Source organism: Scardinius erythrophthalmus (assembly GCF_964197995.2).
Source record: "Scardinius erythrophthalmus genome assembly, chromosome: 20".
NCBI classification, from domain to species: Eukaryota; Metazoa; Chordata; class Actinopteri; order Cypriniformes; family Leuciscidae; genus Scardinius; species Scardinius erythrophthalmus.
The window spans coordinates 16463934-16489938 of NC_138240.1; the positions used below are offsets into that span (position 1 = coordinate 16463934).

The following is a 26005-nucleotide window of genomic DNA, read 5'->3' on the forward strand; positions in this document are numbered from 1 at the left end:
TTTTTCAATTACGCTTTTTACAGTGTTTAAACAAGTGCTCTCCAGGTAGTGGTAGCATGGTGATTAAGGTTAACAAACTCCACAAGTCTGACCAATTTCGATATTAGTGTTCATTAGTTGTATGGCATGCTAAAGGATCAAGTAGGAAATGATGACACCTGAATGTGTGGCTAGTGATGTCCGTAGTGGCCTGATCACTGTTCTGTTCTATTCTGTTGTTTTGCAACAACAGGAAGGGTGTCAATTACTCAACTGTGTCCTGCATGATGCGAGCGGTACGACCCAACATCGTGGCGGTCGTCGTGAGCCACTGCGCAAGCGTCACAAGGCAGAATAGCAGAAGTGCAACAGTGTCGAAATCTGGGCCAGTGTCCTGCTGGGTCATGGCTCCACCTCTTACGGCCATTGTGGACGTCTGAGTTCCCGGCAGCCGCGCCGCAAGGACCCCCGGATGTTCACAGCCAGCGTCATCCGCTCGAGCCCAGGAGAAAGAGAAGAATGGTGACAGAAAGATTGAGAGAAACAGGGAAGTGGTGGATGAATGAAAGCTTTTGCCATTGGTACATCACAGCACTCTCAAACTGCTGACCTCATCCCCACCCTTAAACCTACTTTTCCACTCCGAGTAGTAGACCACAATGATTCTACAGTGCAATTTTTTCTCCTTCTTTAGATGGTCAATTGGGCTCTTAATAAGCTTCATTTGGATGCAGGTTTGAGTCGGGCCTAAACCACATTTCAGAGCTGTTTCAACCCTCTACCTGTACTGTCTTGTTGCTTCTGTACTATAGTGTGAAAATAAAGACAAGCTAATAAAAGTTTCTTTTTGTCTCTTGCCAACAGTGTGTACCTAATATATTCCGGTTGATCTGATGTCTTTTGACCATTTTCAATCAAAAATGAATCATTTGCCTGTTTCATGCCATAAAAGTGACGTTGACCACTTGGGAAGGTGTCAGAAACTCGTTGACTATTAATGTGTCTGCCAGGGATTGTTCACCTTTGATATGTTGGCCTTGTTTGTTGCAACAATGATGTTGTTAATATTTAACCATAACATTTTATATCGGGACAGAATACCAGTTGGCCTTTTCAAGATGGTGGATAACTTTTTAAGAGGCCTGAGAAGTTTGTTTTGCAGTAAGGACCAGCTGAGAGAAATCATTTTCATTTAAAATGTGTTTTCAAGGAAAAAGGTCATTTAAGGGAAGTGAGAGGACAACCACATGCTAAAAATATGCAGAGGAAGCTTGGATTTGTTTGATTCAATTGAAAACATTTGATTTAGGTATGAATAAGATTTCAGAGGCAAAGTGTAATTCTTGAGAAGGAGAAAATGACCAAGACAAAATAGCTTAAGGCTATATGAGAAAACATTTATTTTTTCTAGGTAAGATGCATGAGCGCGTGGGATGAAGGCTTGACAATCCAGTGTAGGCTGGATCACATTAGTATCAGCAGGTCGGTTGGCAGTGTGACGCAACGATTCGTTTACTGACAGACGTTTCACTATTGTCGGTAAAATCCAGCCTGGAAGCGGGTGGGGCATTGCTCTCTAGTAAAAGGGGAAAAGAAACTTATAATCCTGACATTGGAAACCCCTGTGTTAGCAATCAATGGTGCTCGGAGACTGGGACACAAACTAAATAAACAAAGTGAAATGTGTAATGTAATTCAAAGGCACTAAGTATTATTCTTTTTTTTGCCATCTCTTTGCTTAGTTTGGCATTAACAAAGCAAACATCTCAAGAAAAGTAAATAAAGCACAGAGAAATCCTGTTCAATAGATTAAAATAGTGTATGGCAAGTTTTTGTTTGCTCTTGCACACTTAAAAATATTCACCTAACAGATGTAGATGGAGTCTGGTTGTGTTGGATTAAAACAATTGTATTAAATGAGAGTATCTAAGACAGCAGTGCGTTACACATGCAAGCACATTTGCATGCACAGATGGAGAAGGAAGTTGGAACTGTTGAGCAACTCAGATCTTCCTGCACTATAGGACGACGTTGTGAAATACACTGTTCAAAACAACACCCTTTTCCTCCTTTTAGTGATCAGTTTCTCACTGTTTTACAGGTTGCCCAAACATCAAACAAAATGTCAAACTGTGAGTGTGGTGCAATCAGTATGTAGGCATTTCATTACGAAAGACAACCACTTAATTCACACAATAGTTGAAATTAAACATAGATTGTCTGGTGAACAATCTTTACTGATTTTACATCACCATCAGTAAGCGCAAGTGTGAAGCTTGAATTAGCAGATCAATACAGCTGTAAATAAAATTTTGCAATCCACACTACATATTGGGAGACATATCAGAGTTCAGAAGAGGACAAATTGTTGGTGTGTGTCTCACTGGCTCATCTGTGCTGACAGCAAGTCAGAGTAATGTCTGCACACTACCACGTGACGAACCACATCCAACAGGAGTAACGGTCGACGCAAAAGGAAGCGGTCTGAAAGGGATGTCCAGGTACTGACCTGACTGTATCCAAAAAACATAAAACCACAGCAGCCCAACTCACTGAAGAATTGAATGCGCACCTCGACTCTCCTGTTTCCACCAAAACTGTTCGTCGGGAGCTCCAGTGTCAATATTAATGGTCGGGCTTGCAAATACTGGGCTGTGGACAATGTCCCACATCCTTCTGTCTTTCCCACATCCGTGGGAGTTTCGGTGTGGAGAAGCCCCAGAGAGGCTTAACACCCGGACTGTTGCTGCCCAGAGTTAAAGGGTTAGTTCACCCAAAAATGAAAATTCTGTCAGTATTTACTCGAGTCCTCGAGTCTTTTCAAGTAGTGTTTTTGCGTAGCGCGTCTGTGTTGCACGTCACCATGCATCACACACATGACCAGCGTCGCCTAATAGTGAGCCTACGTTGTGACGTGCAACACAGACGCGCTGCGCAAAAACACTATGTAAAAAGACTTGAGGCACAGAGAGAGAATGAAATGAATAGTGGAATAAAGTCGTTATTTTTGTTTGTTTTTGTACACAAAAAGTATTCTCGTCGCTTTATAAACTTAAGATTGAGCCACTGGAGTCACTTGGACTATATTAACGTCACTTGGACTATATTAATGTCTTTAATACATTTTCTGGGCCAGCAAGTTATAGTGTCCATAAGCCTGCAGGAGGAGTGAGACAGCACTCAGATTTAATCAAAAATATCTTAATTTGTGTTCCGAAGATCTTACGGGGTTGGAACAACATGAGGGTGAGTAATTACTGACAGAATTTTCATTTTTGGGTGAACTAACCCTTTAAGCACAGGGGTGGATCAGTGATGGTTTTGGTTGCAATATCATGACATTCCCTACTGTGCTTGATGGCCGCGTCACTGCCAAGGACTACCGAAACATTCTGGAGGACCATGTGCACCTAACGGTTCAAACATTGAAGGGTGCCGTGTATCAAGATGATAATGCACCAATACACACAGAAAGACTTGTGACAGAATGGTTTGATGAACACTAAAGTGACGTTAAACATCTCCCATGGTCTGCACAGTCACCAGATCAAAATATTTTTTAGGCACTTTGGGGTATTTTGGAGGAGCAAGTCAGAAAACAATTTCCTCCACCAGCATCACACAATGACCTGGACACTATTTTGGAAGAGTAATGGCTCAAACTCTCTCTGGCCACTGTGAAGGACTTGTATGCCACTCCCAAGACTAATTGATGCTGTATTGGTCCACCATACTAATAAATTATTGTATTCTAAAACCAGGTGTATGTATACACACACACACACACACACACACACACACACACACACACACAGACACACTTTTATTGTTTTGCAGCCTTTCTTTGAAATAGGTGTGGTTTTAGTGATTTTCTGTCAGCTCAGTTGCTGTGTATGTGGTGTAAGACCACAGTCCTTCTCACACACAAGAGGAACATTTGTTTGAGAAGTTTAGACTGTTGATCACAAGTTCAGATTAACCACTGATACAAAAATGTAACCCCCCCCCCCCCCCCTCTCACTCTCCCACCTTCTATTGTCATGTTGATGAACTGTTCCTTGTCTACCTACTTACTCTCCTCCCTGACTGACAGGTCAGTCAACCTGTCCATCAGGTTTCATTTCCTCCTGCAGGACTCAACGGTCACACCTCAACAGCTCAGTTTCCCTGTCGCCAATGAAGAAATTATATAAATTTAATATAAAATAGATAAAACAGGTACTCTGGTAGCCTAAAAATTTAATATGTTATAAATGTAATATAATACTGCATGTGTGTGATTTCATTTTGAATGAATTGAATCAGGTCCACCTTGGCTAGACTTAAATTTTATGGCTTCATATATTATCATAAACATGAATATGTATGTATATGTATATATATGTATCAGTCATACGTGTATTTTTAAGTCTTTTTTTTTTTACTTTTGACATTTGCGTTTGTATATTGATTAAATCCATATTGTTTATTTTTCTTATCTAAATCTTCATTTTCACTCAAATCAAACCATATCACTGCTAGCTCCTTCACAACGGCCTGTATTCCATGCCCATGTTTAATATGTAGTTATATCTCACCGTGGCAGGCTTTCTGTTCAGAGTGTTTGTGTGTTTTGAGGGTCTAGAAAGTTCAGTGCTTATCTAGCCTTGAACCGCAGTCTTTAATGGACCGCTGAACTCTTTGGATTGTGGACCCTGCCTGTGTATTTTAGATAACTGTACCTCAAAGTGACTCATGAACACAGATTTCAAAAGATCTCCAAAAATCCAGTCACCAAACAGGAGATTTCTATCAAATAACTGTAAATGATTATTGTGTCTTCATGTGTATAGGCAAAGTTTCAAATGTATATGTCCAGATAAAAGGAGACTATTAAATGTAAAGTAAACCATACTGCATAATGGAAACTGAATCTCAGCATCTGTGGGTGGGTGGGTGCCAATATTTTTTTGACAGCAGTAATAAAATGCAGGACACACAGGATTTCAGTACAGTAAAAATCATTTAATTCAATAAAATAGTATATAGCAGTAGACCAGTTGTACCTTTATCATATTTATAAGACTACTTCACTGCGTTTCCAATACTGTTACAATGAGTTGCATCATACCTCTGCAGTACAACTCTTCCCATGACAACCACTGCCCCAGATATGGCGAAATGAATTTAAATAACAGAATATTAAACAGTAGATATTTCACTTTAGAACCCGTACAAAAATACTTTACAGACGAAATACATGACAGGGTTTCCAGATTACCAGAGTTATACCGAGCACACGGTGGGATATTGCGCAATCCAGGCGCACAGTCCACTTTCATGTTTTTTTCTCGGTTGTAAACGCATTGAACGAGCACTCGCCCGTTTTTCTATCAAGCGCAGAGAACTTTTGTTGTAAATTCTGCTCTCTTTAAAGTCACTGACAGTCATTAAGCACCGCTGGAGTCCCGTCAGCACTGGCCGGTGGCGGAGAGCAGGTTCCGCAGCGTCGCCAGTTCGCGCGACAGCTGCTCCACGCGCTTCTGTAACCGGTCGTTCTCGGCCGCGAGCTCGAGCACTTTGTGCTGCGTCTCCATGTTGCGCATTTTGGCTTTGTCTCTGCTTTTGCGGACGGCGAGATTGTTCCTCTCGCGCCTCTGTCTGTACTCGTCGCTGTCCTTTTCCAGCCTCTTCTTCCCTTTGCCGCCAGAGGCCATTTTGCCGCCCGACTGAGGTGATCTTCCCTTACCTGCCGGCGCAGGTGTACCTGGCGGGCTCGAGCAGGAGGAGGACGCGGTGGAAATGTTTCCCAGGCTGCCGCTCGGAGCGTACTGTAGATACGAGCGCATGTCAAAGCCCCCGGAACCATCCATTGGCGGCTCTTCGTGTCGCCAGTTACTTTTGGCAAAACTGCCCAGAAAGTCTGGGCTGAACACGGCGTCTATGCGCGTCTCCTGTATCTCCGGATACGCCAGCTGGTTATTCGGGTCCCGCTCGGTCAGCGAGATGTAGTTCTTGTAGTTCTGTAACGCTGCTCTCTTGCTCTTGTTTTCCTCGGAGAGAAAGTCGGTGTAGATTCCCAGTGCGCGGTGCCGGGTTTCGTCTTGGCTGGCCAGGTGCTGGTACTGGGACGAAGAGTCCAAGTAGATGCTGAAGTCTATGGCTTTCTCGTGCTCAGAAAGATCATGAAGCTTCGTCATGGAGCCGTTAGTTGGCTGCTTGCAAATGCTGTTGCTGTTCGGGCTGCTGCTGGCGTTAGTGCTGTGGAAAGCGAGGTAGTCCCCCTCGTAAAAACCGGCCACTTCCATGGATCTTAACACCCGCCGGATTGCGGCAGGACTGAGATCAGGGTTTCGCCGCCCCTGATAACTTCGCAAGAGAAGAACTCACGAGAAAATGCGAGTGTCTTCCAAAAAGCAGAAATAACTAGATGACTTTTGTCTAGTTATGTGGGTGATAGGTTGCCTGCCCAGCGATCGCTGGAGAGCTCGAGTCAGTTCCCATGCTTCGGATTGGGGTGTTTATAGGGGTGTGAGAGTGGGCGGCGATTCTCTATTTGGAATGTGACGCGTTTTTCTGGTTTGACCGCACTCTCTAAACGGCGGTCTGTGAACACACGAGTGAGTAACAATAAAACATAAACACGGCATAAACAGATACAAATGTGCCGAGTTTAGGCTGTTTCATAAGGAACACATGTTTACATTAATTTTGATTTTGAGAATCAGAATGAGATTAATTGCCAAGTGTGCAAACACTCGGGGAAGCTTACAAAAAACAACAACAACGCAGATATAGGCTAATCATAATAATAATTTTATATGTAGGCTATATAATGTAATATATATATTTACATGTAATATATATATATATATATATGTGAACTACTTGGATGTAATAGGGTCTCATTAATACCATTATACCATTCAAGAAAAAGAGGTATTTAAACTATTGTTTAAAGCGCATTTATTTTTTATATTTGCATTTATTTTATTTACTTATATGTTCTACAGAACTCTACAGACACAACACATAAGTAAGCAAATATAAATGGAATTTATTACAAATAAAATAAATAGAGTAAATCTATGAAACACAGGTTTCTCGGAGGCCTCCGAGAAACCTGTGTTTCATAGATTTACTCTATTTATTTTATTTGTAATAAATTCTATTTATATTTATATTTGCTTACTTAAGTGTTGTGTCTGTAGAGTTCTGTAGAACATAGATCTAAAACACTCCTCGTGGGATTACTATATCACAACACTTCTGGGAATGCTTTGTTGCTAGGACCGGAAGTATCCACTTTATAACTTAATTTAAAGGTGTTTGGTTTTCTATCGACTTCTAGGCCTGTCATCCTGCAATATTATCCACACTATATTCACACATTAAAGTTACTTAATCAGGTTTATTCACTTTATTGATTAATATCATATCATCATTGTCTAACCATATGTTCTCTCAGTGGTAATTTCAGTTTCAAGTTGATAGTTACAAGTCATTTTCCAGGGGCAGCAGGCGTTGGCTGCTGCAATAAACGAAGTTTTTTTTTTTTTTTCTCAGTGACGTAGTTAGTCTGCCATCTGGTGGGTAAGGATTGCACTACACGGGCTGGTTAAAATAATTTCATCATTGTCCTCGAAGCAGCACCATATTTCTCAATATTTCCTTTTCTTATTCTGTGTCTGAACATTCCCCTGTGTCCCATATCATAGTGCAACGTGTTGCAAGAACTGACTCATTAAGCTGCCAGCACTTGAAAATATTATATAGCCTACATGTTCATGTCCATTTCATTTCCAATATTGTGTATTTATTATTTTATTTAATATTTTAATAATTTATTATCATGATATCATATTTTATTTGACACATTCCATTACTTTTTACAGAGCATCAGTGACGCAAATCCTACATCAAAACATATTTATGTATTGTGATTCTTTATCAGAGTGGTAGAGTCTGATTTAAAGTCATACATGAATGCCATGTCGTAATTTAAACAATCTACTGAATTGTCCCTTCCATAATTTTGTGTTTCACCGAAGAAAAGGTGTAATTCGGGTTAGGACCAAAAAAGGGTGACAATGATGACTGAATTTATCATTTGGAAGAAATATTTTTATTTTGAATGGAGCGTGAAGTCCAGCTCCCCCTCTCCCACTTAACCCATGACGTCCAGAGAGGTGGAGCTGGATGTAATTTGCCTCTGCAATGAGCACCACTTGCTTTACTTGTTCTGCACAAGCCTCTGTATACACTGTATTTCGCATCTACTCTCCTTTGACTTGTGAAATAGGCCTAACATTAGATAGTAAAAAAAAAACATCATTAAAAAAAAAACGTTTTATTAACATAATGAAAATGAATATTTTGGACAATACACTAAAATACCAGCATCCACAACTGTACATTAAAGTAAATCAAATGAATAACTTCCAGTATAGCCTCTTTTCTGATTGGTTGCATCCGGGTGGGGTCAGGACATTCTTGTTTTATAATTGGTCGTCATGTTTGTTATGAAAACATAGTCGAATTGCTGATTGGCTGAATGCTGCAGCGCGACGAACACAATTGGGAGGAAACGCGGAACATGACGAACAGAGGCGTGGAGTTGAGGATGCGGAATTAATGCATCCGCTGCGCCCGAACCGGACTGAATATGGCGAGCACCGAGAGCAAAAGTGGGTCTTCGGAAAACTTTCACACACCCGAGCCAAGTAGAGTGGCTCAGCCGGGCGCGCGATGGGGTCCACAGCATGCAGGTGCTCGAGAGCTCGCGGAATTATACTCGCCAGGTGAGAATTTAAACTGTTTTTTACATTTCCCGTCGGCGCCGGTAGCCGCCTGCCGCTGCCCACACCGGGGATTGAACGGACTGCCAGCCACGAGTTTCTCTTAAGCAGCGCCGGGCAGCACAGCCACGAAGCTGTAGCATTCGCCTCGTAGTCTAGAGTAGTCGGTTTTTAAAGGGCACGTAGAGGAGCGCGTGCATATTCAGTCTGGGGTCTCTGCGGGGACAAACACTACGCAGCATAGAGTGGCATACGTGGTTTAATAAGTGATGTTTATGTGGCAGGGAGTTTGAATGAGCTCATCGCCCTATCGGTGATGCCAGTCATAAGATGAGTCGAACACAATTGTCTGTGGTAAATTTGACCAAAATAGGTTATTAATCATGTCTTGTGAGTTTATATATCTCTTATGGTCCCAAGGGATGTAATTCTGTGTCAGAAATAACGTTAGTTGTGGTACTTGTAGCTGTCAGATAGGCTCCTAACAGGAGATATCTTTGATTACACGCTTACCAAATATATTACTCGGCATGTACTCAGTTATGGTTTGCTAGTTAAAAAAAAGTTGTACAAATAAAACATGAACGGCATTTTGGGAAATAACATTTACATGACTGACAAAATAGAAGAAGCTGTTTTTTTCTACACGTAGCGGGTAGCCCCTTCATGGGGGCCGCTAATATTGACATCACATGACTAGTAGTTGCCATGCAACTGACCGCTTTACTACCTAAAACAATACTGTTTATTTCATTTAGCAGATGCAGACAGTGTTTGCTGTGATTTACAAAGCATAAACGTAAAAGCTAATGTGAATAAAACAAGTAAAACTAATGTCAAACACAACAAAAACACAAAATTATAATTTTTCACAGCTGATGTTGTCTGGAGTTTTTTTGTCTTCTGAAATTTCTTAGAAAGATATGCAGTGTTTCGTCAGCAGAATAATAAAAAAAACACATTAAATAATAGTACAACCCACTGAAGAGATGTAGCCTATGTCTATCCCTCACAGCCTCGCTTTCATTCCTGTTAAAAGTAAAAGATGGCGTAGCTGTGAATAAGGTCTATAGTCAATAGTATAGTTATGCAGCTCATACAGAAGTCACTTTCTAACCAAGTTGCTTTCTGTAGGTAAATTCCAAATTCGCATGATCATCTTGAATCCTCTGCGAAATCTCCATTCCCCATCACAGGGGTTCCTACTTAAATGGCTGCATTTCTCCCGCAAATATTCGCAGAACAACGTTAAACATGTCCGCGCTGTAACAGCATAGTTAGAAACCAAAAAGATAAACAAACATCTTTGATGTGAAGCAACAGCAGTTAGTGAAGAAGCCTTATAATGCATCAAGCCAAAAAGTATCAGTACTAAGTACCAAAACCACTGGTACTATTGAATATCGAATAAGAAGCATCTCAATGTCAACAAAAACTTACTGAGTGCACCTTTAAAGACAGTTTCGGGTTGGCTCGTTATTATCTCAATAGGAATGGCTGTTCACACTATTAAAGATGAATAACAACAAAGTAATTTATAGCATTAGCACAACAAGGGTCACACAAAACCAGCAGCCCACAATGGTTGATTAGTTTGTGTGCAGTAAATCTGAATACCGTGGAAGGAGGATCTCCATCAGTACCAGCAGGGAACAGTGGACATTGTGTGGAGGATAAATGCTGCATATAAACACAAAAACAGAACAGGAGCGGAAACAAAAGAGCACAGTAAGCACTAAGCAGACCAGTGTGAGGGTGTGGTAGGTGTGACAGGTACAAATTTGTGTGGGTGGGGTGGTGGAGTTCAATGTCAAATCGAGTAGGACCGATGTGGGTGTCTGGGTAGCATGAGATTCAGTGCTTCTCTTACTTCACATCAGTGTCCTCTGATAGCATTGTCCTGTTTACAGTCACTTTTGGTGACTGTTCAGGCTCTCAGTATTTCGGTTTCAGATTAACACCCTGGAACAAACAGCAGTATTTCCAGATTCTGTCAACTGTGGTGTGACTGTGAATCATGTTCTTTTCTGCAAAGTGCAGTGAATTCAGGGCAAAGGTGAATTTGCCCTCGGCACACAATTGTTGTAGCTGTGCAAAGAAACAATGCGACTTTGTTGTGAGCATTGCTTTGATAAATGCTCACAGCCATAACCATCTGTCTCGATCTGTTATAAACATCTATTCAAATAAGCTTTCTCAACAGTTTCTATGATAATGATGCTGTATTTTTGGAATATTAGTGACCAGAAATGTAGATAGTTACTTTTTCATGTTACTGTATTGTTGATTTGATTTTACTTTTATGTACAGCAAACAAGTTAGTACTTCAGTAAAGCTACTTCACTGAGACACTCTGGAGACTCTGAAGTTAGCGTACTCTCTAGGCCACTTTGGATATAAACCTATTTAAACTTAAACTTCTCTCTCTCTCTCTCTCTCTCTATATATATATATATATATATATGTATGTATTTATTATTGTGTGTGTGTGTATGTGTATGCAGATATTTATTTATTAACAATTTGTACCTTCCATAACTATTTACAAACAGATTCCAACATTGCCATTTTGGTGGGTGAATGGCAGGTGAATTAAGAGACTTTTCATTTTAAAATTTTTATAAAATAAAATATTTTATATATATATATAACTTCACATTAGTGATATATTTGTATTAAAAATTATATCTTTGGCAGCAAAGTACTAATTTGTTTGTTGTTTTCCTCCCATATTTGTTACAAAAAGTGCATGTCATTGTGTTAAAATATTATATTTGAAGTGAATAAGTGCGTCACATATTTCTCATATTTTGTTTGGTGGCTTAATGCCCAAAACTTCAATGTGTCACCTTCTGTTGAAAAAAAACTTCTGATGATAGCCTTTGAAAATGTCAGGTGTGCTGGTTGACATATTTTCAGTATAAGCTGATTTATATGTCTTTGATTTGAATTGTACTCATATCAGCGTATTGTTCTTACAGTCTGTTTTTAAATAATGCATTATGCTGCAGTTCCTATTAAAGTTTTATTTATTCACCAAAGCCAATTTTTACTCAAATGTGGTGCTTTGCTGTTATTTTTGGACCCTGCTGACTAAAGACTGCTATTTAAAAGGTCTCAACTTCAATTTCTCACAGGAAAAAGATGTCAGGAATGGCTCAGTGTGCTTCTTTGCTTTACCCTCATGGCCTTCAACTTCTGTTACCTGGTAACATACTTCCACCTGGGACACATCTGGTACATCCTTCTGGGCATCGGTTGGTACAACAAACAAACCCACACACACACATCAATGTTTAATAAAGTAGTGGTAGACACAACAAAGAAGTTGCAAAGTACAACTCTGAAATTCCCAGTATTCAAGAATGCTAGTAGCTGCCATTTTTTTTTTCTCTGTGTGTCTTTAATAACTAGAAACTACCGAAGACAGCTTTTTATGGGAACTGAAAGCCATTTTGGTTACTAATAGGATATAGAGATTGATTTCATGCTAATATTCTGCTGTATGTGTGTGAAGTGGCAGGGATCCTCACAGCAGACTTTGCCTCTGGTCTGGTTCACTGGGGTGCTGACACATGGGGTTCAGTGGATCTGCCCATCGTTGGGAAGGTACAAGAGTGAAACACCCTTTTTTCCTGTTATTAAGTTAATATTAAGGATTAAAAATGTAATAAAATACTTTGAGAACAAATAGATATTGAACCACTTGATCACAAGTAGATTTCTAGGACATTTTATATTTCTGTTTTTACTTTAAACATCTTTTAAGGCCAATTCACACTGCACTGACAGACACCGACCAACGGCGACAGTCACCAGATTACAGTATGTCACTTCTCAGACATTCACCCTATAAACACAGATTCAACATGTTAATCCTGAAAAAACAAGCGCCGACCGGTTAACCCACTGATTCGACAAAACCCAATGAATGTGTTTATTGGTGTTGGTGGGCTTCGATCAGTACAGTGTGAATTGGCCCTTAAATGTCTTTAAACGCTTTAAACAAAGAAAATATGAATCTCAGGAAAATATTCAAAACTACTAAATTGTGCTAGCATAATTACTTATCCTAAAAAACTTTTCCTGTGTTTGTTGGCACCCAGGCCTTCATTCGTCCATTTCGAGAGCACCACATTGATCCAACAGCTATAACGCGCCATGATTTCATTGAGACAAATGGTGATAACTGTATGTTGACTATCATCCCTCTCGCTAACATGGCCGCTAACTTCTTGATGCTCTCACCAGGTAAGACATCAGACATGTTATCTGTCCAATACAGAGACAAATGATGAACCACATTCATTTATGACTCCGTGTGTAATATTGTGCTGTTCTCTCTTCAGCGGAGATCTATCCAAACTACCCATGGTACTGTTACGTCTTTGCTTTAGCCATTTTTGTTACACTGACCAATCAGATTCACAAATGGTCGCACACATATTTTGGGCTCCCACGCTGGGTGACGTTTCTTCAGGACTGTTACATCATTTTACCACGGAAACACCACAGAGTTCACCACGTTTCACCTCATGAAACCTACTTCTGCATTACCACAGGTATACTCGCACACAATACACGTTTGTATAGAAAGTTCAAAAGAACAGCATTTATTTGAAATAGAAATGTTTTGCAACGTGTATTTATTAATTAAAAAAGTCATTCAAAATGCAGTGTGTTGCATACATACAATAACAAAGGCATATGGTGCAACTAATATGCAGAGGAAAAAAAACAGGAAATGAAATCAGAAAGAGGACTACTACAGACCTTAATGAGTGATACTACCCAAAAACTACCAAGAATGTTTTCATGTATTAATCTAGATTTTTGAAGATTTTAAATTTTAGTTATCATTGACACTAAATTATATATAAATTTACAGCAGTTATACTGTAGTTACATGTCATTGACCCTAATGTGTTTGAACGTGCAGGCTGGTTGAACTATCCTCTAGAGAAACTGGGATTCTGGAGAAACCTGGAAGATCTGATCCAGAGCCTGACAGGAGAGAAACCCAGATCAGATGACCTCAGATGGGCCCAGAAAACCAAGTAATCTTCCTCTGCCACCGACCCACCTCCCCTACCTCAGACCTGCTTCTAGGAGAACAGTCTTTTTTCTCCATCTACTTGTCCTCCCTCAGACAGAACAAGAGGAATGGCAAGATATCAAAGCCCAAGTTAGAAAGCCATCAATTCTTAGCAAAAGTTGAGAGAATGGGGTTGACAAAGCAATTGAAAGCAATATCCCTACCACCCTGCTCACTCTAAAGACCCAAACATCCTTGTTGAAAACTTGAGACTTCTGTGAAATGTTTAAAACTATTCAAAGTGCAAAAAAAAAACCAAAATGAATTTAAAATGTCAATACTTGAACAAAGTGGGCTCTTTTCTGGACACCTTCTTATCTTTCAGCTGCTCAAAGCTTTGCTGACTAGCTTGTTTCTGAGTGGCTTTTGACTGACTGCACTTTTGGGTTTGGCCTTTGGGACTGATATCTCTTGCTCTCATCCTTCACTTGTTTGGGGTTTAAGTGCAGTAAACTCGAGGCATTTTGGCTTTTTCACGGCAGAGGGCTGAAAACCGGTGTCTTCATCTGTTGCTTGTGTCTGAACGGACGGAGCAGCATCATATGCAGTCTTACTTCAGTACGCCTTAAAAGGCAAATCGCAAGAAACTTGCTTTGCTCTGCCTCATCCTGTTCCTTACATTCATTTTTTCATTATTAATACTTTCTTTTGAAGCACATTTGCAAATTCAGAGGTGCTGAAAGCAGTTAGCTCTTGATCAAGAGGTGTATATTAGAAGTATTTCCACGTAGGTCAATATTTAGGTTAATAATGTCTAAGTGTGTGAATAAGCAATGGTGTCCTCACAGATATCAAATCCCACGAGACACTCAGAATAGGCCTTATATGTATCCATTTTTATCTTGTATTAACTTCATTGTAGGCTAGGTTGACCAGCTGACTGACACAAACTTAAATTTACACTCCATTACTTGGGTTTTAGGTCTGCATACATTGTTACTTAACAGTTTAATGTTCAACTTAACACTAGCATGTTAAATTTTAATAATAATATGAAATGTTAAAGGTGGTTACAGCATGATGAACAGATGAAGGACAGATTTAACATCTAGCTGAATAGTGACTTATAACTACTTATTTAATGAGCGTTATATACATTCTCTATTATAAAGCTGCAATGACAATGGACTCGAAAAATATTTATTTACTTGACTTTATATTTAAATACAGCAGTAGTCATATTTTTAATTCTTAAAAAAATTAAAGTTAATCTTTCACTAATGAGAAAAAAAAAACATTCTTTGCTTTGGAAAATAAGTGTTGCTATCTAAGCCATGTAGTTAAGACGGTGTTCATGTCGACTTTTAAGAGTGAGGAAATTTAAGTAATGAACAATTTAATATTTTATATCACATCTAACATAATTGTGATCATTTTTGTTGTGCCATTTGGGGGTATTAGTTTAATTATTTTTCTTTGCACAAAAAACCTGTTAGCCCTTAAGAACTGAAAAGGTCAGCCTAAATGAGTTATAGTTTATAAGTTTTATGCTTGTGTGCATTTTCACGCCAAAACCTTGTTACTGTCAGCCGGAATGTGGCAATTGTTGTGTTTTAATAGGTCAGTTTGGTGATGTTACATGTTTAAAATAGGTTGCTTTATAGAAGGTCAGAGAACATGTTTTAGAAAGCAAATTCATTTGTCCAATATGTAAAACTGTTACAAAGGAGTCAGCCAGAACTGTAAAAAAACAAAACATATATGAGGTGTTTTGAGCTGATTCATAATGTGTCATGTGTTACATCTTTTTATGAATTCAGGAAGATTTGTTAGATGGAATATTGTAGTATTTTTGACAGTCAGCTAATATCTTATATATTTCTATGCTGATATGAGATGCCAAACTTATTTTTGCTCAGCTAATAGGATCTGTTGTGGTGTGTTTGGTCGGTGTTTATTTGAAGAAAACACTCCAGTGGCGATGTTCACTGTACAGGGAACTGAAGCTTAAACCAATTACTTTGATTTAGTAAAATGTTACATTTGTCATTGGATTTCACTTCATTTTGTATTTTTGGTTTCTTTATTATGACATTATTTTCTCCTAAATTTTACATTGCAGAGTGTGAACGATCATATCATATAACATATCTCAAGCTTTTCTTTTATTTGTAATGTACTGACCATGAAGGATTTCACCAGCTGAAACATTTCTTGATTTGAAATGGTGGAAGAAGTTGGAGCAGCAAGTGATCGTGATGTGTTTATGCAGTGAAGACCTCTGTGCTTTTGTCTGGTCAAGCTTAGTGTTCTGCAGGTATAATTATGGTTCTATAAACCCACAGAAATTTAGGAAATTGCTTAAGAAATGTTACTAGTTTGTTGTGAAATGTGTAAAAGAGATTGTGGTAATATGGCGATTGTATTATCGAAAATGCAAGATTAGAGTGTTAAAGACCTTCTCGTCGAGTCTCCTTTCTTTCCATGCACAGTGTAACAGTATGTGGCTTTGAGAAGACTGAACTAATCACATTGTACTTGCTCAAAAATAGCATACTGTCCTTTAGATAACAAAGCAAAGCCGATCCCTTATTCGCTGGAGTCATTTGATTGATGACCTTCGGCATTCACACTTGTTACTGAATGTTTGTTCTTACTGATTTATTGGGAGAAGCCTTTTAAAAATGCTATCTCGGTTGATTTTGCAATTCACCTCATAGTCTCACAATCAGCAAGACGGCTACTTGTTGAAAACTGAAAATAACGCCTTAATGCCTTTTTTTGTTGTTTCTTGTTTTGAAAACGTTTATGTCATTAAGTTCATATTTATAATAAAATGAATAAAGAACTGGAAAGACCTGTGGCCTGATTTGTGCTTTTCATCCTGCTTATGTTGGATCATTGAAGATGTTTATTCTTTATTCTTCAGTACACGTCATACACAAGGCTGTCAGCAGATAAACAACAGCTCAAGCTCAAGGACATGTCCACTCAACTTTGACTTGACCCTCAATGCTAAATAATGGTTGTATTCAACAAGTTGACTTATTAGAATGATGCCATTTCTTTGTAAAACTGAACACGCAACACATTCCTTTTTGTTCTTTCTTTTACCTTTCACCTTCATTTCAAAGTTCTCTCTCTCTCTCTCTCTCTCTCTCTCTCTCTCTCTCTCTCTCTCTCTCTCTCTCTCTCTCTCTCTCTCTCTCTCTCTCTCTCTCTCTCTCTCTCTCTCTCTCTCTCTCTCTCTCTCTCTCTCTCTCTCTCTCTCTCTCTCTCTCTCTCTCTCTCTCTCTCTCTCTCTCTCTCTCTCTCTCTCTCTCTCTCTCTCTCTCTCTCTCTCTCTCTCTCTCTCTCTCTCTCTCTCTCTCTCTCTCTCTCTCTCTCTCTCTCTCTCTCTCTCTCTCTCTCTCTCTCTCTCTCTCTCTCTCTCTCTCTCTCTCTCTCTCTCTCTCTCTCTGCAATGCTTATGATTTCACATTGTGACTGAACCAAAAGAAAAATAAATAGAGGTGTTTAACACCAGAACAGATTGCAACACTTCATAGTGATACATGAAACACTGTTATCAGATTACTTATGATTTATATACATATAAATAATACATTTATATTTAGATCATGTATTGCGGAAGCAGGGCTTCCGCCCAGGTCTATAGACCCGAGCTACTTTTGAGGTCTGGTACAAATAAGACATAAAAAAATACATATGGAAGATTGATCATTAAAAGATGGTGATCTTAATTCAAACTCGCACGTGGTCTTATGCTTAAATGACAATGATTTGGCTATGTCTATGAAACCTTTGAAATTACATTGACAATTACAAATCATTCTATTTCATAACTTTAAACTGTAAAGAGAATAAATAAAATGAAATTAACTTTTTTAGGATCTAAAAAAAATATATTAATAATTTAAACATGAGTTTTTTGTCTCTTTCTCACCAAGGCAGCATTTATTTAATCATAAATACAGTAATAACAGTAATATTATAATGTATTTTTACAATTTAAAATAACTAATCTGAATATATTTTAAAATGTCATTTATTTTCAGCAGTCATTACTCCAGTCTTCACTGTCACATGATCCTACAGAAATAATTCTAAAATGCAGATTTTCTGCTTAAGTAAATTATTATCTTATTATCATTAATGTTGAAAACACTTCTGTTGCTTAATATTTTTATGCTATGATATGATAATATTTTTTCAGGTTTCTTTGATGAATAGAATGATGAAAGTTCAAAAGAACAGCATTTATTTGAAATTGAATGTGTCTTTGTTGAATAAAAGTATTATTTTTCCTAAATTCTTTTATTTCTTTTATTCAGCAAGGACACATTGCAGGTTTGTTGGCTGCACATCCATGAAGTGAATCTCCCGTTCCACCACATCACAGAGTTGCTCTATTAGATTGAGATCTGGTGACTGCGAAGGCCATTTGAGTATAGTGACCGCATTGCCATGTTCAAGAAACCAGTTTGAGGTGATTTGAGCTTTGTGACATGTTATCCTGCTGGCATCAGCCATCAGAAGATGGTACACTGTGGTCATAAAGGAAAGGACATGGTCAGCAACAATACTCAGGTAGGCTGTGGCATTTAAACGATGCTCAATTGGAACTAAGGGGCCCAAAGTGTGCCAAGTAAATATCCCCCATACCACTACCACCTGAACCGGTGATACAAGGCAGGATGGATCCATGCTTTCATGTTGTCTACGCCAAATTCTGACCCTACCGCCTGAATGTCGCAAAAGAAATAGAGACTCATCAGACCAAGCAAAGTTTTTCCAGTCTTCTGTTGTCCAATTTCAGTGGGCCCATAGCCTCAGTTTGCTGTTCTTACCTTTAAGGTTAGATGCTCTTCTGCAGACCTTGGTTGTAACGAGTGGTTATCTGAGATACTGTTGCTTGCCTTTCTATCAGCTCGAACCAGTCCGGGCTGCGTTTCTCAAAAGCATTGTGAGCTAAGTTGATTGTAGAGACCATTTGTGCCAATGGTTGTGCGTGAAAAAGTATATCAGCAGTTTCTGAAATACTCAGACCAGCCCGTCTGGCACCAACAACCATGCCGCCATGCCAACCGTTCAATGTCACTTAACAGTTTGAACTTCAGCGGATCGCCTTGACCATGTCTACATGCCTTCATGCACTGAGTTGTTGCCGTGTGAATGGCTGGTTAGATATTTGCGTTATGATCTGTGAACCTTGGGCTGCTATCTTACCCCATCTGGCTTCAAGTCATTGACTTTTGTTTGTGTCTGATTTCTGGTAAAGTCACTTATGTACTCATGGGTCCCATCTATACATAAATAAAAGCCCGATGCCTTTATGTAATGCCTTAATAGTTATAATAAATCTTTCTATTTAGGTACAAGTTCAAAACCTAAAAGAAGCTGTTAATTAGTAATGAGGGTAGTAAAGTATATGTAGGTCACACGTCACACCATATAAAGCTGCACTTATACTGTATGCTGTGCCAGAATGAGCTTTGGGTTGTGATGTTTTGTGATTGATTCTATATCTGCTATGAGAGTATAAAAATAAACAGCACCTAAGGTAAGTTTAATGTTTTGTAAAGACTTTTAACAGAACTTCAGATTGTGGTACAAGGACTATGGCTTAAATATGATGTGAATTGAAGTCTCTGTGCTCAACATTTGTTATTCTTGATGAAAGATATGATGGTTGAATAGGGTCAAAGTACATGCCGCAAAATAGTTCAGGATATTCTGTTCACGATTAAATAATCGTGATACATCTCAGAGGCACAACAGGCCTATGAGTAAAAATTTTACTGCTCACTGAACTCTGTCCTCCTGTAGTTACACACTTTGATGCCAATGCTATAGTACAAGAGTTGCAGAAAAACTGGACCAGCTAAAAGGCCATTTTGTTGCAGTGTCATGTGACAGGAGAGTTATGCACTTCATTAGAGCGGGATGACCTTCATGAGACTCACCCACACTTATACGCTGAGGTTAAAAACCACACTGTGGATATCTTTAGAGTTGAGAGGTTAACCGGTAACGAGATACAGGATTGCTGAATGAATGTCGCTTCTATGACTTACCGGTTCGTAGAGCAAACTAATGTCTGTGTCAGAAAGAAGAGCATGTTCTGTCTCATTGGCTCAGCAGTAATGTGAGTATTGAATTTGTTTAATGCTCCTCCAGTGAGATAACACATAAATCAGTCTTTCGTCCTGAGTTACAGGTATCGGATGTTTGCTTGCTTACATGCTGACTGAATATTTTTAATGTGTCGCTTTTGTTATCATGTTTGATGTTAAATGTATGCAAATCCAATGGTCTTTAACCATTGACTGACAAGTTCATTTTAACTTTTAACATTGTCTTTGGTTGTATAAAAAACACCTAGACCACTGGATCCAGTTAACAGAATTAACAAGAATTAACAATTCATATTTGAATTTAGAATGATTACAGATTTTGGCTGTACTTTTTACAATTAACAAGCCACATTAATACAGCAATTCACATTTTATTGTTAATTGTTGTAGTGCCGGTTTATAATAATTTTATTGCTATGCTGCACTTGAACTTTGTATTGCATGCAACGTTTTGTAAGCTTAAAGTTTGATGTAATAATAATAATAATAATAATAATAATAATAATAATAATATATATATATATATATATATATATATATATATAAAAAAATATAAATATATATATACACACAGTAGTCAAAATTTGAAGTGAATCAAAAAAGTTCATCAAAGTTGTCTAAGACAAGAATGGGTATTGTTCAAAATTCATGTATAACTTTGATGCAAGGTTCTGATCCACTTCAAATGTTGACTACTGTATACATATATATATATATGTTTGTATGTATGTATATGTATATGTATATGTATATAAGTATATGTATATTATGTATGTATAATTAAAGTAACACTTTTTTTCATTAAGGATGCTTTAAAATGATCAAAAGTGACAGTAAGGCCTTTTAAATTGCTATTTCAATTAAATGCTGTTCTTTTGAACTTTGTTCATCAAATAATTCTAATACAAATATATTAAGGTGTGCACAAAGATATGCAGCACAACTGTTTTCAACATTGATAATAGTAAGAAATGTTTCTTGAGCAGCAAATCAGCATAGAATGATTTCTGAAGGATCATGTGACACTGCTGAAAATTCAGCTTTGTCATTACAGGAATACATTACATTTTAAAATACTGTATTAAGTTTTTTTTTTTTTTTTTTTTTTTTACAGTATTTTTATATATATGCAGCCTTGGTGAGCATAAAATACTAAAATCATTACAAATATCTTACTGACCCCAACATTTTGAACAGTTGAATATATAGTTTTAATTCCCAGGGTTGTGCAATGGTTCCTCTAGCCTGACTACGTCAGACTTCGTACTTCCGCTCAATTTCATTTCGCTTCTGTACTCAGTCTGATAGCGACCGTTTTCCCCGTTTTCCTCCGGCCTGAAAACAGCCGGCCAATCAACGCTGATTGTACCGTGGATGCGTAGATTTACTTCACATAATCTGAAAAGTCGTTCACAGCCATGTTCACTCCGGTATTTCGCTCGATGGTTTTGTTTTCGCATCATATACATGTGTTTACAGTGGAAGTTAGATGCGGCTGAGCATGCGCATAACACACGCCATAACCAAACGTTGTGTGATTGGCTTACGGGTAACCAATGATTTTAAACTTCAGACAAGCGCCCCCGTGAGAAAGAAAACGCTTTTCAATTATGCCATGCCAGACTCTATCTATGAAGCAAAGCGAAGTAGCAGAGTTTGGTATTACCAGGCTATGGTTCCTCTGTCAGAGATGTCATATTATATTTTTCTTTCTCTCTTTAAAGGTAATCTGATGTTTTGGCAAAGGCAAGAAGAGAAGACATCAAACCACAGCCCAACTGAAGTGGCGTCACACAACATAAAATACCGAAGAATTACACAGTTGAAAGTTGTCTGACATCAGATAGTTCTTCAACTACCCGTTTGCCCTCGAATAAAGACGTTCACTATGCCTTTGTACATCCATGCCTTGGCGTGTGCTTTCGGTCTGGGCTCCTGGGTGTCCATTAATGGCTTGTGGGTAGAACTTCCTCTGATAGTCAATGTTCTACCAGAGGGTTGGGACTTGCCATCGTACCTCACAGTCATCATTCAGCTTGCCAACTTAGGGCCTTTGCTGGTGACCCTGGCGCACAAATTCTGTCCTGGAAGACTACGTGAAAATCTCGTCATCTATGCGGTCCTGTCAATCGGTGTTGTAGCCTGCATCCTACTGGCTGTGTTTTGGAAGAACACCACCATGCTCCTCGGTCAACCACGTAGCACAGCATTTTTCATCCTCACATTTTTTCTTGCTCTAGTAGATTGCACCTCATCTGTAACCTTTCTGCCATTCATGATGCAACTTCCAGCCAAGTACATCACCACATACTTCATTGGAGAAGGTCTGAGCGGTCTGGTTCCAGGCCTGGTGGCGCTGGCGCAAGGGGTTGGAATGTCAAAATGTGTCAATGTGTCGCACGTGTCAGATAACCTCACAGACTCTGAACCTCCGGCTTTCATTGTGGAGACGCAGTACCTCCCTCCCAATTTCTCCACTGAGATCTTCTTCTCTTTCCTGGCCGTAATGACAGCAATAAGCTTGGGTGCCTTCCTCATATTAAACCGTCTGCCTCGCACCTTTGAACTATCCACTGAAAATCTCGTCCCGGACTCAGATGCCGTGGCAACAGTCTGCAGTGGTTTGGAGGGCCCCGTGGACCCCAATCCAAACAGTCAAGAGGAAGAGGAAAAGAAGCAGATCAGAGTGCAACTTCCTAAACCGCTGCACTCCGACTATCAGCTGGCGTTCATCTATTTTATGGTGGTGTGGGTGAATGGTGCAACGAACGGACTGCTGCCCTCAGTGCAGACGTTCTCCTGTATGCCTTATGGAAATATGGCCTATCACCTGTCAGCCGCTCTGTCAGCGGTAGCCAATCCAGTGGCGTGCATCATAGCCATGTTTTTCCCCAAACGGTATATATCTCCACTTTTAATTACAATCAGGGCTTGACATTTTTTGCTCACCAGCCACTGTGGCTATTGGTTTTCCAAAGTTACTAGCCACTTAGCATTTTCACTAGCCACAATTTTGACATCGATACCATGGGAAAAACTGCCATATAGATATTTTTAATATTATCTCATAATTTGGCAGCCGGTATATTAGGCTGCTGTCACTTTAAGACCTGACGCATGGACCCAGTATACTGTTTTATAAAGTCAATATACTTTGGGTGTGAGCACAAAATCTGCGGGTATGAGTAAAATTATGCTCAATACATGCAATCCCTCATCGAAATTCAAGCCCTGTAACACCAACAATATTCATCTAGAGCAAAAGTGGCTAGGACTGACTGTTACACGCCACCACTGAACTCCACCCACATTTGGCGGGTGTTAATGTCAAGCCCCGATTACAATCTAATCATATTTAATTTATTGCCGATTTGCACATATGTTGTGTTCTATTCAGTAGATCATTTGTTTTAAAGATAAATTCCAGGTTAAATCAAAGGCATCTAAAATGTAATCCATGGCATCTGAGGCCTGCTGTTGATTACCACAAAAAAAAGGTCCCTCAGTGTGTAAAATTAATGAAAAACGTGGAATAATATTTATTTTAAAGCAAATTTTAAGAAAGGTTCATAATAGGAGTTTGACTAAAAGTGAGTATATTTTTCTCTTCCAGTTCATTAGTGTTTCTGGGTGTCCTGTGTCTGCTGGGGTCTGTATTTGGAGGCTACAATATGGCCATGGCTGCCATGAGTCCCTGCCCATTACTCCAACATACACCTCTAGGGGACGCTATTATAGTAAGTTCCCTTTTAATGTAATCAGCCCATTTCTAGAAGACTCTGTCTAAATGTTTAGCTTTACATTAATCTATTCTTGATTCTATTCAGAATGAAATGTTAAAGATCAATGTAAATGGTTCAGCAAAACTATTTTGTTCCTCATGCTACAAATTAAAAAAAGTAAAACAGTCATGGCTAATGCAGGATAAGTGAAGGAAAAAACAATATTAAACTCTCAAAAAAGTAACCTTCTGAATCATAATGGAACCTAGTGGACTTTACAAATGATTAGAGCTTGATTTGGGATAATGCTTAAACGTCCAGGATAGAAAAATCCAGATCCATGTGCCCTAGTTTCAAAGTCGAGTGTTTGCGTCACTAGTAATGATGAGTTGTGTAATTGCAGACTGGCTGAGATGAGATATAGCCTAGGCTGCTACTCTTTCTCAACACCTCAGTATAATACCCTGATAACTAACTACTTCAGATATACTGTCACAGACATGACAGGTTCTCTATATATATTAATGAACATATATTAATCTGACAAGCATCTGACTACCTATTTGTCACTCTTTTTTTATCTTTCAACTTGTTTCAGGTTTTGTCATGGGTTTTCTTTACTGGTCTGCTGTCCTATGTGAAGGTGATGGTAGGTGTGATTCTGAGGGACCGGAGTCACAGCGCTCTCGTGTGGTGTGGAGCAGCAGTGCAAACAGGATCTTTATTGGGCTCCTTCATTATGTTCCCCCTGGTTAACATTTATCATCTCTTCCAGTCGGGGGACGTTTGCAACACCAAATGCCCATTATAATAAGAGTTTAATAAGACAATGAACTGCTAACTCATTTTCACATCATAGCTGAGCTAATGATGGTGACATAATGAACTAACATTTGGCATTACTTGCTACTTATCTCTTTTGTTTTCACATTAATTTAACATTTGTACATCTTTTATATTATTGTGGATTATTATTTATGATGTTGTGAGTTTTTGGAAACATTTACAAGTGTTTCTGAATCATTTGTGGATTACTGGTATGTTGTTTCAATATTATCAGATGGCAAAATCAGATGACTGCGTTATTAAATTTTGTATTATAAATGCTGTCTCAAACTGGTGTTTTAGGTTAAATTAATGTTTTTAAACAAGTTACGCTCTATCAGCTACACGCTCTATCAGTCAAAGACCACATAAATAATTTTGACTCGTCCCTCAATCTGTAAAAGAAAATGAAAGCGCTCACAATGGAAGTCCACAGACTCATGAATCATGTAAACACTCCCTTTCTGTTCCTTGTACATATAATGTCAAAGCTTCAGGGTGCAGTGGGTGTATATGGCCATGTCAAGACTTTTCTGATAACTTGTAAAACATATTTATCTCAAGTGTCATTTTCATATGTAAATCTTTAGGCTGAACTGTCAAAACTATGCATTTTAACTAAGCATTTTAACATTTATCAATACAATGTCTTGCCCAATAGACTACAACTGCAAGTACATTGCTGTACGCACAACTTGAGGGATAAGTCGAAATTATTTTCTGTGATAAATGGAACCTGGAAGGTTTAAACAACATGCCGTGGCACCTTTGTCATCGCTAGATGGCGCTCATTTGCTGGATATTTTGCTGATGCAACTGCTCTTTTGCAAGACAGGCTTCAGAGTAAACTTCTGATTGACAGTGTTACTGACAGCAGCCCCAAAAATTTAAAATCATTTTAAATAAATAAATCAAGCTAAATACTGCTGATATATGCGTTCGATATTGAAGCTTGATTTACCAAAAACGTTATCTATGATGTCTGAAGCTTCACTCATCTAAGAACCACGACTGCTTTAGTATCTGGCTCATAAGGAGCGAGTTTTCCTAACTGTAAAACAATTATTATTATTTTATTTTTTTTACAATACATACCATAATTTATGTATGAAGCCCACTGCTCATTTAACAACAGCTGAAACCAGGACTGAAGCATGGTTAAAAACGGATCACAAATTTTATTCATGAATTTATTTCATTCATTTGAAATGAAAAATGTCAATAAAATAATAAAATAAAAGGTTCGAGTAATTAACCTTTTTACGATAAAGTTGAGAGAAAAGCTTTGTTTATCCTTCACTACTACTTGTCATTTACTGGAAATGTTTATTTAGCTTCATCCCAAGCAACTTGCAGAGACGTCTCTCCTGTAATAACCTGGGATTCAATGTCTTGCTCAAGGGCACAAATTGTGATTGTGATCTCAATAAATCCCCAGTTCTTGAGTTACACATTTTGGAATCAATCTGGCAACGTCTGAGCTAGCGGTCTAGATTTTGAATCAGTAGACTTCAACCACCCACATCAATT

The 26005-nt window shown here is 38.6% G+C and overlaps 3 protein-coding genes across 4 annotated transcripts; 2 read left to right on the top strand and 1 right to left on the bottom strand.

The window, feature by feature from the left end:
- Positions 1-4962: 4962 nt before the first annotated feature.
- On the bottom strand, positions 4963-6467 carry cebpb (CCAAT enhancer binding protein beta). The gene has a single exon (XM_081348355.1). The coding sequence runs from the start codon at positions 6264-6266 to the stop codon at positions 5430-5432; it is 837 nt and encodes a 278-aa protein (XP_081204481.1). The 5' UTR covers positions 6267-6467; the 3' UTR covers positions 4963-5429.
- Positions 6468-8484: 2017 nt separating this feature from the next.
- On the top strand, positions 8485-16650 carry peds1 (plasmanylethanolamine desaturase 1). 2 transcript variants are annotated; one of them, XM_081349918.1, is made up of 6 exons: positions 8485-8759; positions 11894-12013; positions 12274-12365; positions 12863-13007; positions 13106-13318; positions 13696-16650. In XM_081349918.1, exons 1-6 carry the CDS (start codon positions 8624-8626, stop codon positions 13815-13817), a joined length of 828 nt encoding a protein of 275 aa, XP_081206044.1. In that variant the 5' UTR covers positions 8485-8623; the 3' UTR covers positions 13818-16650. The 2 variants fall into 2 exon arrangements, with proteins under 2 accessions (XP_081206044.1, XP_081206045.1); XM_081349919.1 differs by having other exon boundaries at positions 8581-8759; positions 12280-12365; positions 13696-16643.
- Positions 16651-19712: 3062 nt separating this feature from the next.
- Positions 19713-25923, top strand: slc52a3-1 (solute carrier family 52 member 3-1). The gene is made up of 4 exons (XM_081348756.1): positions 19713-19939; positions 21653-22826; positions 23542-23665; positions 24249-25923. Exons 2-4 carry the CDS (start codon positions 21817-21819, stop codon positions 24459-24461), a joined length of 1347 nt encoding a protein of 448 aa, XP_081204882.1. The 5' UTR covers positions 19713-19939; positions 21653-21816; the 3' UTR covers positions 24462-25923.
- The last annotated feature ends 82 nt before the right edge of the window (positions 25924-26005 follow it).